General features: G+C 36.1%; 1 protein-coding gene across 1 annotated transcript in view; it reads left to right on the top strand.

Moving 5' to 3' along the window:
• Positions 1 to 12,530, top strand: part of VPS13B (vacuolar protein sorting 13 homolog B) — a gene marked incomplete at both ends in the record, with an annotated part of 421,628 nt that overhangs the window by 336,858 nt on the left and 72,240 nt on the right. Inside the window, 3 exons of the mRNA XM_079533473.1 lie at positions 4,206 to 4,405; positions 6,997 to 7,204; positions 7,539 to 7,723. Of these exons, the coding sequence (XP_079389599.1) occupies positions 4,206 to 4,405; positions 6,997 to 7,204; positions 7,539 to 7,723 (593 nt within the window). The remainder of the gene's footprint in view (positions 1 to 4,205; positions 4,406 to 6,996; positions 7,205 to 7,538; positions 7,724 to 12,530) is intronic.

The raw sequence follows: 12,530 nt of genomic DNA, 5'->3' as shown, positions 1-12,530 counted from the left end.
CTGAGCTGACTCAAACTGGGAAAAGCAATTTTTTTCCCAGAGATAGGATTTGTAGCAAAGCTGTGACTGTTTTCCAAAAGGCTTTTCAAAATATACCTTGTCCATAGCCCAGTGCAATTTGTTCTATTTATTACGCGTGGTTCTGTTTTCTTAAAACTCTTTTCCCATGTAGAAATTTCCAATTAAAATAATGCTCTGTGTTGTATTAGATGGCAGTGCAGAGAACCAAACAGGATTTACAGCTACCCAAGGAAGAGCAGTGCGGTGCATTACAAAAGAAAAAAAATTCCTGCTGCATTTCTACTTGTTTTATTTGGAGTCAATTCAAATATCAGCAATTCAAAATGTAAAATAAAATGCCTGTAGTTAATATCTAAACATCGTCTCTGCCTTTGTCTTTGTGAACCAGGAAAAATAACAGAGTTCATTCTAAACACCTTTTTTGCCTAAGCGCTGATTGTTGCTGTAAGCAGTGTGTTCGCTGCATCCTTTTCAACGGGCTGCTCTGGGTTTCTGTGCACACATGCAGAGATTTACACAGAGGGCAGTTTAACGTGGTGCCTCTTACTGATGGTAACTCCAATGTGTTTATGTGCAGCACTCAAATTCTATGAAACATCTTTATATTAGCATAAATTAAGTCTTTACTGACTGACAAAGAAGGCTGTCATAATGGCAAACCGAATGTTGTCTTTTAGTAAATTTTCTTCATTATTCTCATCTGATGACCTCTATGTGTAACTTCTGTGCAAGGTGATTTCTAACCCCGGTGTTTCTCAAACCCTCCTACGTTATTCCCAGCTGTGTAAAAATATCTGGATATACCTTTTGAGTGTATGTCATTGTAAGGAAAGCTGTACTGAGACGGAAAGAAACCTGACAGATGCTGTGATTTGCTCAGTTAGAATGGCAGCATCTTGAGGTGCTGCTGTGGGTCAGGGTGGGGTCTGACAATGGAGGGTTTGCAGCATTCTTTAAACAGTGTCTAAAGCAAGTGCTTCATATTTATTAGTCTCTTGGAGGAGTATATTAAGAGTCATGAAACCATTTGTTTCTAGAAGTAAATTATTGCACGTACTGAAAAGTATGTTGGTGTTCATGAGCAATAATCCAAACAGAACAAGTTAACTTCTACATATCACAACAATCGTTTATGAAGATATATGACTTCTGTGTGATGCCATCTCAAGTTCACTTCAGATGGAGACTTTGATTTAATCTGTTTAAACTTAAGTTACAGTTCTACAATAGAAGTTTGTGAGAGACACATGGAAGGATTGACTGCAAATAGTGCTTTGGAGGGAAAAAGCAGGAGAAATATTTTGCATCTTTGCCTTTCTGAGATGCCTTTCAGTCTTAGGAAAGCAACTTCACTCACTGAGCCTATACTTGGAATTTCAGGATGACATTTAGCAATGCTAAAATAAGCTCCTTTCCAGCACATACTGATATTTCTTCACCCCCTTCCCCTAGGATGTGAGATTATTTCTTTTCTCATGTCATCCTTCTTGGATTTCTGTCCTGGTTTGTGGTACCCCATTGAAGCTTTCCCTACACCCAAAGATTTCTTTGTTTCCTATTGCTTTTTAAGGGCTGTGCATTCACATCAGTTTGTGCAAACTCATCTCAATGCTCTTTGCACTCATTTATTTATTTTATTTATTAGGAAAATAAATGTTCTTCTCTGAAAGAGTGGTCAAGCACTGGAACAGGCTGCCCAGGGTGGTGCTTGAGTCAGCATCCCTGGAGGTGCTCAAGAACTATTTAGATGTTGTACTAAGGGACATAGTTTAGTGGGGAAATATTGGTGGTTGCTGGACAGTTGGCCTGGATGATCTTGGAGGTCTTTTTCAACCTTGGTGATTCTATGATTCTATTTTAATTTTTTTTCCATTAAGAGCGCGGAAAATTTTATACTAAGATTCACTTTGTTCTCCAAAGTACAAATAGGTAGTACTGCTATGAAGAACAGTCTTGTCCCAGTGAGAAATCTCTCACTGGGTCTGTGAGCTTTACCTGAAATTTGTAGAACTCAGGCTGTGGAGGTGTTTGTATTGTGTATTAGTTTAGAATTTACTAACTTCGTCTTAATTGTGTCTTCATTTCTCAGTTGTTTACACGGTGTTTGAGAAATGTGCTGCTGATTTTCAAATAGCAGGATTATGTGCTGAATGCTCAGTTTTGTAGTTAAGCTGTTGGATATTGTGTTTTCTTTGTACTTCGTGGAGATGACTGCAGAAGACTGCAAAACATAATCCTTCCAAGTGTAATCCCAGTGAAAGAAAACATAAATAAAACCACTTGTATTCTGGCATTCCTTTTTTCCCTTTTGTTATTTCTGCAACTTGGCATATGCTCCAGTAAAACTATAGAACATTTCTATATATTGCAGAATTGTGCAATAGTTGCTTAGAATTTCTCCTCTTTAAAACAAAAGTTTCATGTAGACTTTATAAAAAAATAAAGTTCCAAATACTATAATGCCTCTAAAAATAACCAGTCTGAGCATAGCATTTTCAGAAAAACGCCTTTTTATTGGCGTAAGACTGTATGTGAGGCTGATAATGTTCACCAGTTTTGCAGAATAAAGTCCAAACTCAGACCAAAAGGAGAGGCATCACTGAGTGCTGATGTTTGTGTTCTTGATTATCACTGGAGATTGATGTAAAAAAAAAAATATCCTCAGAACAGTTTCTGACATGTAAGCTCGTTACAGATAAGACCAGGCCCAGGCACTCAGAAGCCTGCCTGAAGAACCCAGGGCTGTCACCCCTTTACAGTTCATGACAACAGCCTTCTTAGATTGGCATGAGGCAAGTGTTCAATCAAGGCTGTGTCAGTCTTACTAAACCTCAGACAACCCAACACTTATTTTTCTCATTTGTGATTCCTGCTCAAGTACAATTCAGTGCCATTGCAGCTATTGCGAATGTGAACCACGTTCTTAGTGGATGCAGGAGTAATAGGAAAAAAAAGAAACACAGTATATTTCCTTCCATTGTATGAAATATGTCTTGGTGTTATGGAATCATATCTGCCAGGATGCAGACATTTTCCTTTGGATTCTCAAAGGTTCATTGGAGAAGTTTTATTGTATGTATTCAAAACAGCATTTTGAATTATTTTGGGGGTCTTTTCTACCAGCAAAGGTATGAAAATATTAAATGAAACTGTGTGTAAACTTCAGGTGTTTCTCAATCATTCATCTTCTGTAAGTAAGTATTGAGTTTCTTTAGAGAAGTAACCCACAGGCATTATGAAGTATGGCCATATTCAATATTCATCTATAAGCACCAGAACAAAAAAATTAACCCAGCCTCAGTTATAGTACTTCTCATGCAAATATATTTAAGTATTAAAAAGATAGTAAGTGTGGTTTGTTTTATTAAATTGTGATTGCAGTAATTTAAATTCACAAGAGATGTGAAAATTCTAGGTGTTTCTTTCCTGAAAATGTTTTTTCTTTAATGTGAGAACATAAGGTCTATCATAAATCTAACCTGCCATTGTCTTTTTTATGTTTTATAAAGCTCTGTGAACTGCAGATGGTTATAATGTGAAAAGTTTAGATTGTTTTTAGGTAAACATATGTTATATATTTTGAGTTACAGTAATGGCTTTGAATTATTTGAATTCAAACATTACCTTTATTCTCCCGCTAAGCACTCCGAAGTCTAGCAAAGCAGTACTTTATAAGTAACCTGAACTAAAGCAAAGAGAATCATTCAAAATAAGTATTTCCTATCAGGTTAAAATATAATCAAGTGAAGCAGCTGTTCTTGTTCTTAGGACACTCTTTTGAAAAAATGTCACAGTTTAATGAAAAAAATGTCTCTTCTCATAAACCTTAAAATACTCACACATGTAAAAAGTCATAATGCTTTGGCAAATAGTTCTTTGTAAGGAATGTGCTTAAAACATACCTGCTCCATAACTGCAACAGTGCATAAAGTATATGCAGTAATGCTGTAAGAGCAAGCTGAAAAAAAAGTCTCACGTTCTCTTGTCCAACTGTGAATCTCTTCCTTGGACTAGAGAGCAGTTGTCCACACAAATAATTCCATGGATGTTGTGGGGCTGCTTATGTGAGAAACTTCTTACTGGTGCACATTCACAATCTCAACTTAAAGCGAATCCAGACAGCAATGACAAAAATTTGGGGAGACTGACTACCAGCAGGATAAAGTCTCTGTCTCTCTTTTCAGGAATCCATGGATCATGTTTTGTCCTGGACATAAAAGATTTCCTGCTTAAAACAAGTCTCAAAGAAAGAACCAGGTCTTTGATCGGCCCTTTTTGCTGCTCAGTTACAGTGGAAGCCAAGTGGTGTAAGCACAGCGGTGATCCTGGCCCAGAGCAATCTATTCCAAAAATGTACATTGATTTGAGAGGAGGACTGCTGCAGGTCTGTATGAGATGCTTATGGATCTGATATCAAACTTTAACTGGCTTTGAGTTATAGAGATTTCACAGATAAATTGCACAGAAGCCCGTAAAGCTTTGCAGATAACAAGAGCTCGTTTGGCTGGGGGTTTCTGGTTGGCTAGTTTGAGTTTTTGATTTTTTTATTTTTACCCTTTAAAGTAAGTCTTCTTTCATGTAAAACTGAGGATTGAAAAATTGTGTATAATGTTTTGTTTTTCACTTTTTTTTCTTTGTTTTCAATACTGCTTAAGCTATGCATTGTAGCTGTATGTGTGTGTTCCTCTAAAGTACTGGATCAGATTACTAACACTTAATATTAAGGACCCTGTTCTGATGTATGTGTTTGTCCATCCGTGAGCTATGTGTCTGTAATGCCTCGGGGTAATCTTGTGAAATGCATATCCTTTCTTTTTAAACTTACACAAATTTCTCAGGGGAGCAATTATAAACCGTTGTTTGTAGTAATTAAGACTCGGTTTTCCGTGCTGTCCTCTCTTTTTTGGAAGTGCCCATAACTTGAAACCAGTCCAAGAAGCATGGGAGTTCTTGAAAGGAAACATAGATTCTGTGGGACTTAAACAAGTGGGCTTTAAGACGTGTCTTGTTTTAATTATTTTTATTGTAGTATCTATACACACCAAATGTTTTTAAATAGATGTATAAATCAAGCATATAAAACACAAAAAGGAAATCTTGACATTTAGTTGTATAATTAGAGTTTTTCCCAGAATCAACATCAGAAATTTGTAAAACCACAGCCCATGAATAGGGATAATTGAATAATACAAATTTAGTATATATAGTATAATGAATAAAGTGAGTTTGTTTTTCTGCTTCTTTTTGATCTGTTATTCACAGGTTGGCTGACCACCTCTGTGTGTTATTACTAGAAGGATGTTATGGTGTTTGTGGGTTTTTGTTTTGTTTTTATAAATTATTTTTGGTTTTTTTTTTTACAAACACCTCAAAAATATCTATAAATCTGAAAAAGCCATTTATTATTTGACTGTGTTCTGTAGTAATTAGCTTTTCTAGAAAAAAAAAATATTTAGTGTGGCAGAATAGATTGGAGATTGCTGACAAAAGCATCAGCTGCTCTGTTTCAAATGAATTTTACCTGATCTAGATATACTCTGCTCCTGTTAATTTGTATTACAACAGAGCAAAGAGAACTGATGTGAATTTGATGCCTTAGTAGTGAATCAGGGGTATTAGTAGTCAGTATTATTATTCCTGTATTAGGAGTTTCCTGCTCTGGATTTCCAGCTCCCTTAAAAGTAAAATGAATAAATCTGAATGGGAAAAAACATTCCTCTCTTCTCCATCTGCAGAGACCTGAGGCCTCTGGGCTCCCCCAGGGGGTGATGAAGCTCCTCTGAGGTGGAGGAGCTGAGCTCGGAGCAGCTCTGGACGTTGCAGCAGAGGTGCACTGGGCTCAGGGATATCCGTGGGGCTCTGCCTGTTCAGCTCTCCCTTGGCTGCAGCTGTTTGCAGGTGGCCTTGGTTTGTTCCATGGGCTTACACACCAACACAGAGGAAGAAAAAGCGCCCTTCTTGACAGCTGTATTGCAGTCACTTAAAGAGTCTTCTCGTTTTGTTTTTTGTTTTTTTTTTTTGTATTTGAAAATGGCTGTTTCCCACTGACAAAATTTGCACTGCTCTTTATGTGCAGACTTGACTTGTTTGCTCTCCTCCCGTCCTTACTATGAACTTCTAAGTTGCTGTCTGGTGGTCCCACATTGGTTCTAAATTTCTTGATTAATTTCCATTTAAAGTTGCTCCCCTGTTTCTCTGTTTCTCCTGGGCCTGCTTCTGCACAAGGACTAAAGGACATAGCGTGATCCTTTCAGACTGGAGGTGGATTTAAGAAAAGCAACACTGCTTTTCAGTGCTGGGAAAGGAATGTCTGCTTGCCTTTTGCTGCACAGTATATGAATCTTCTGCATTTTGAATTTTGGCTTTGCATAGATGTATTTTTTGTTTAATTTCTGTGGGTTTTATTAAACTTCAGGCCGTGCTGTCAGAACTTGCAGCACATCCCATTCGCATTCTGCATGTAGTCCGTGTTTGCTTGAGATGATCTCGGGTGTGTCTTTCTGGTCTTTTTGCTGTGTCGCTTCTTCAGTTTCTAATGTGTTCCAGAGTTCCAATCAGCTCTTTGAACAATTTAAACTCTGAATCTTTAACTTTTTTTGGTCCTATTTTAAATTGGAAGAGTGGTGAGTAGTCCTCGCAGTACGCACTGCACTCGGCTGTGTGTGTTTGCGTATCGCTCGGCAGCTCTGTGCTCCTCTCCAGCAACTGTCTCAGTTGTAAGCGTCAAGAATTAACACTTCTTTCAGAATGATGAGAAGAAGAAATTAGCCACAATGATTTTGTACAGGTTTCTTGTCGTTCCTCTTCTTTGCTTTCACATTTAGGATATGTGCAAGCAATTAAGACTAGAGTAGGCTGAAAGCAATATAATGTTCTTTTCTCTTTTTCTTTTCTTTTTTCCTTCAGACACAACTGTAGGTAATCATTTTCTGGTTTTGTTTTTTTTTTGTCTTTGTTTTTTGTTTTTCTGTAAAGGTTTTCTGGGGTCAGGAGCATTTGAACTGTTTAGTTCTTCTCCAGGAGCTTGTTTGGGAATACCTTACTAAAACTGGCAGTGCAGAGGCATTCATGTCCGAACGGAGGTATCGCTCTTCTTTCCCTATGGAAAGAAATCAGGCCTCAAAAACAGAGCATTCCTCAGATGATCTGAGAACAGGCCTGTTCCAGTATATACAAGATGCAGGTAAGAAGAATATTGTTACTCTCCATTTTTTAGTTATATAATAAATATACTAGTATCCTATTAAAGAAAACTTGCCTCTTACAATGAATTATTTTTTTTAAGCAGTTGAAAAGCCATCTGCTAGAATAAAAAAAAAAAAAAAAAAAAACACAAACAGTTTTTTTTTTATTCCTTTCCATTTAAGCTGTAATCTTTTAAAAGTCAGGGAAATTGCATTTTTATATTCTCTCCTTTTGATCCTGAGGAGTTTATTTTTAACTGCTTTGGTCTCATAAAAGAACATGGGTTTTTTTAGAAATTATATGACAGATTATACCTTTATTTCATTTGACAGAAGCACAAAAACTGCCTGGTGCCTATGAAGTTGTGTTTTACAACGAAACTGAGGATAGTCCAGGAATGATGTTATGGAGATATCCAGAACCCAGAGTGCTCACTCTCGTAAGAATTAATCCTGTTCCTTTTAATACCACCGAAGACCCTGATATCAGCACTGCTGACCTTGGAGATGTTCTTCAGGTGGGTAATGAAACTTTTCTTCTTTTGTTAACAACAGAAAACATAACTGCTGTAAAGTGAATGTTTTCAAGCTTGTGTTTATTAAAAATGAGCACAAAACAAATGTCAGGAGCTCTATAAAATCAATAGGAGGTAAATTCTACAGCTTTTGCACATCTTTACTTTTAAAACTACTCATGCAAACATTTTAACCACTAATCTGCATTTTCATGAGCTATCAAGCTTTATCAGTCTGTTTTGCCAAGAATACCAAGTTTTTATTCTAGCTTCATATGCTTTCATCCGTCAGTCTTTATTTAAAGACCTTGTTTAATTTGAAAGTGAAACATATGCAAAGACAGGCTTCGTCTGAAATTGCCAAGATGCATGGAATCATTGACCTAAGATCTCTAGTACTGCCATTCTCTTCTTTCTCTGATCGTGGGTGGCTGTACTTCTTCTAAGAAGATACTCAAGAGTCAGAGAAAGGATCTAATTACTCATGTTTTGCTTTGAGAGGGTTGAATTGGGCAGACCCATTTGACTTGTGAGATCATGGAAATACCCTACAAAGGAGAGATGAGTACTGCAAACTGCCAATTCTGTGACTCAAAGATAGGCCTCATCCTTAGCTCTGAGAATTTTTGCTTTCCAAAATAGTTATTACACTGTCTATTGTCTTGTATTCCAAATTGGATATCTTTTTTTTATTTTTTTCAATTGAATCTGCTTGTTGGTCAGAATGGTGTTGTGAGTGGAGGAAATTCAGTATCTCCCAATTCCTCCTATTTGTTCAGAAATGTTGAATTATATTTTATTGTTGCTATGCCTTCCAAAATTGCATTTAAAATTGAATTATGCACCAATATGCTTTGAGTTATGGATAAGAAGTATTATCTTCCTCGGATAAATGGTATTATGTTGTTACAGTGCACACAGTGCTAGTGAGATCATGTATGTGTCCTGCCAATTTCTTTGCCCTCTAGACAGCCGTATGTCCTTTCAGTTATATGGAAATTAAAACTCAATGGAAGTAAAGATCAGCTCTACTTGGCATGAGGTTTGAATCAAAGATCAAAATTGTTATTGTATGCTTTCTTGGTGACCCTATTACATTGCTACGAAAGCCAGCAATTTACCTTATTTCAGGATGGTATTTTCAGTGTAGCACACCAAGTTTTTGGTGTAATTGGTTTATGCTCCTGTTATAGATTACAGATATCATAAGCATAGTGTATGTGATTTGTAATATGTCCCTGTACAAGGAAAGTATCAGATCTTCAAATGGGCATCGATGGGGATTCCACTGTACATATGAGTAGACTTAAGAGTAGCAGTCACATTTAGCCTCTTTGTGCTGAGTGGAAAGAACATAGTTGCAGTCTTCTGTCCTTTCTTCTATAATTGTCTCACACAGTGCTCTGCTGCCAATTTGGATTGAGTAAACTTCTACTGGTCTTCACATAATTTTTCAACGTTGCATTTAATCCTGTACATGAACTACAGTGAACTGTTTCCACCACTATCGTTTTAAGTTTTTAGTCAAGCATCCCTATATAGCTTCCCTCCATTGTGCTTTTTACTGGGCAGACTCTATTCTTAAGATCTGTCCATTTTATGATGAATTAATTATAATGGAGTCTGAACGCCTTGGGTTTTCAATTACAAGGAAAGTGATTAAAGGTATCAGCCAAGTTACAGCACAGTGTCACATCTGTGATCTTGACTAACGCGTCTACTCAAAAACAGTGCTCCTGCATAGATGGAGTGTAGCAATGCCTACATTTTGGTGGTGGGCTATTAATGATGGCAGTAACTGTTGCTTGGTGATTTATCACATTTTCAGAAATGGCAAACACACATAGAACAGCTCTGCACAAGGTCAATAAACGGCCTTTTAAAACATGTACAGGATGCACTTTTTATTAAAAAAGAATAGATGGGGAAATAAGTAGTAGAATCAATTTTCGAATTCCTTAAGTAAACTCCATCTACTGAATACACATCTCAAACTTATGGTGATGATTTAAATGAATCAGGAGGTTTTTCATCAGCTCTCTTTTCCCTGGATGAATATATCTCTTTATTTTTTTATATATACAGCATATTTATTGTGTGTGGAAAATTCACAAAATATAAACAGGAAAAATATATGCTTTCATATACTTCTTGACATGAAACAGTAGTGGAACATCTGCAAACCAAATACTTCAGCTTTTTTGATAAAGAAACTAAATTTAAAAACAATAATGATATCAAAGTATATTAAAAATATATTTGAAAAACTTCCCCAAGATTGTGTTTATGTTCAAATGCTACAAGGACCCATAATGTCACCAGATGTGTTTCCAGTCTCCCTAAATCCTTTGCTTCACATAAATCCAGGCAAAGGTGCATTTTTGTAGGCATGTTGTCTCTAGCTTTCTGTCTTTGCTGTACTTCTTTTGGCAAGGCTTTTAAGTCATGAATAGATTTTAGAAGTCTCTCTGTCTCTATAACTATTCTTTCAATTCTTGGAACTTAAAAAACTTCATCATAAAGAGAATTATTTTTTTTTAATATTGAAGCTGCATGTCATCTGCTGTGAAGAAAGGGATAAGCCACAAGCTTCAGATTATAGGAGTTGGAACGAACAATATTGTTTCTATAAAACTGTACCTTACTGCAACTTCTAGATTGCCCCGTGAGCTTATTTTCTTATGCTTTTACTCATGTTGTTGCAAGAGTAAGCAGTTTCACTCACCAAATTTCTATTATTGCTTACAATCCCAACTTTGTTGCTTTTGTTTGTAGAAGGAAGAGAAAGAATGTATGTTTCTGCCACAGAGTAGCATGTTGCATTCTCTTTAGAGATTTCAAATAGTTTGATCTTTTCATGTGAAGGCAGAGAGATGGAATCCCAGATGCACTTGCAAGAAACTGCATCAGGATTGTATTTATTTTCTGAGATTGAGAGGATTTGAACTTCTTCCTGTTTACCGGACATTGCAACCCCTTTCCATTTAATTACTAATCCCTCACTGTCCTGTTTTCACGTGCTACAAATGTTCTTTGGCTCTGTGTGATGTACCATTCTTTCAGATAGCTACTATTTAATGAAGCCCTTTAAGTTTCCCTGCTGAACCTTTTTTAATGGTTTTAGCCTAATTCTCAGATAGTTCAACCGTTATCTGGCATCACTTCTAATGATTTTATATCTGGAGAGCAGGAGTTTCTCTTGTACTTGGTTATTCTTTGGTAGAGTGGGTCAACGCAATTCCAAAAGAATAAACAGAAGAAACTCTTTAAGCATCCTACCAAAATAAAGTGATTACTAAGTTATGATGATTTCAGATTGAAGATATAGTCTGTACCAGAGAAGACATACAAGAACCATTCTAGTTTTGCAGTTTAGTATCTTATAAAACATTATGACAAAAACTATCACTGAATGGGTAGTAATTAAAAATAAATAAGGTAGAAGTATCTAAATCAGTACGAAGAAATGTCACATGCTGTTTTTAGAGGAGTCTTTGCAGGAGCAGAAGTTTGATTTGAGGTATCCTTATTGTATTTCTTCCTACTCCCTTTGCCAAGGTATTTTCTGGATATAACTTCTCAAGTCTATGCTTATGTAGTAAATGAGAGTCAGATTAAACAACGCATTGATTTCTAACTTCTTACTAAAGAAGAAAGTAAATCAATGAAGTGAAGCAAAATTCAGTTTACTGCTGGGCTTATAAGTGTTTGGTTGCTTGTATAGCTAATTGAAAGAAGTTAATATTGAGCTCTGTATCAAGAAAGAGGTGTGAAAGATGGATGCAGAGTATTCCTTCTCTCTGAAAAAAAATTATTTATTATTTTAGTCTGTCTAGTTCTTTGATTAAAACTATTAACTCTTGACTGTTACATCAGCTTCTGTTTTAATTCTGCTGATAGTTGCTCATTATCCAATATTTGAGAATTTTTTTATTTGTGCTCAGAAAGCTCTAGAAATAGCTAAACATCTAAGTAAAGGTCAATGTGGGACAAAGAAGTATACAAAAGAGAAGCAGTTTAATGTTCTCATAAGAAGAAAAAACAAATAGGCTGTGTCTTACGCAATTAATGTGATACATACTATCTCTAAACCACCACTAATGTACTATTTGTGTAATGGAGATCTACAGAAAAGGCTGTCAAGCATCAGGACTCTTAGATATTGGTAGAGGCATACCATTTTGATCTTGACCATTGCTAAGAATATTTTTAAAGCTATGGAGAAGAAAAAGCATTTTGCACTGGTAATTTCACTTAGGACAGCACAAATTTGTTAGGAGTGAAGTTAATCCTCATGCTGACTCCATCTAACGTTACTTGAGCCAGGGTAATCCTTTACTGCACAAATCAGAAAGGGCAAGGGGTACAATAGTGTTGATGTGGGAATCATATTCACAGATCAGCAGCAAAGACCAATTTGGAAAAATTTCACAGGATGAATTCACAAGGTAATAAGCACAGTGAAAGGAAGAAGTCGAAATACCAGTACTTTAAAATATTGAAGATTGTTCCTGGTTGGACTGGATGATCTTTAAGATCTTTTCCAATCTGAGCAATTCTATGATTCTATGATTCTATGTCGAAAGGGATGACCTCTGAGATTTTCTCAGTTGTAACAGAAGAGACTTTTAAAACCTTCAAATAGATTGATGGTTGGAAGAAGTCTGATGATTGAAGATAAATCAATTCAAGATAAATCAATTGAAGATAAATCACTTTAAAAGTGTAGATACACTTAGGATATTAACCTGTGTAGAATTTCTCTAGTAAAAAATTCTTTGGAATTATGCATATATTTATACATCTGGCT

This window comes from Tetrao urogallus (assembly GCF_951394365.1).
Source record: "Tetrao urogallus genome assembly, chromosome: 3".
Taxonomy (NCBI): domain Eukaryota; kingdom Metazoa; phylum Chordata; class Aves; order Galliformes; family Phasianidae; genus Tetrao; species Tetrao urogallus.
This window is presented reverse-complemented; position numbering and strand designations above follow the sequence as displayed.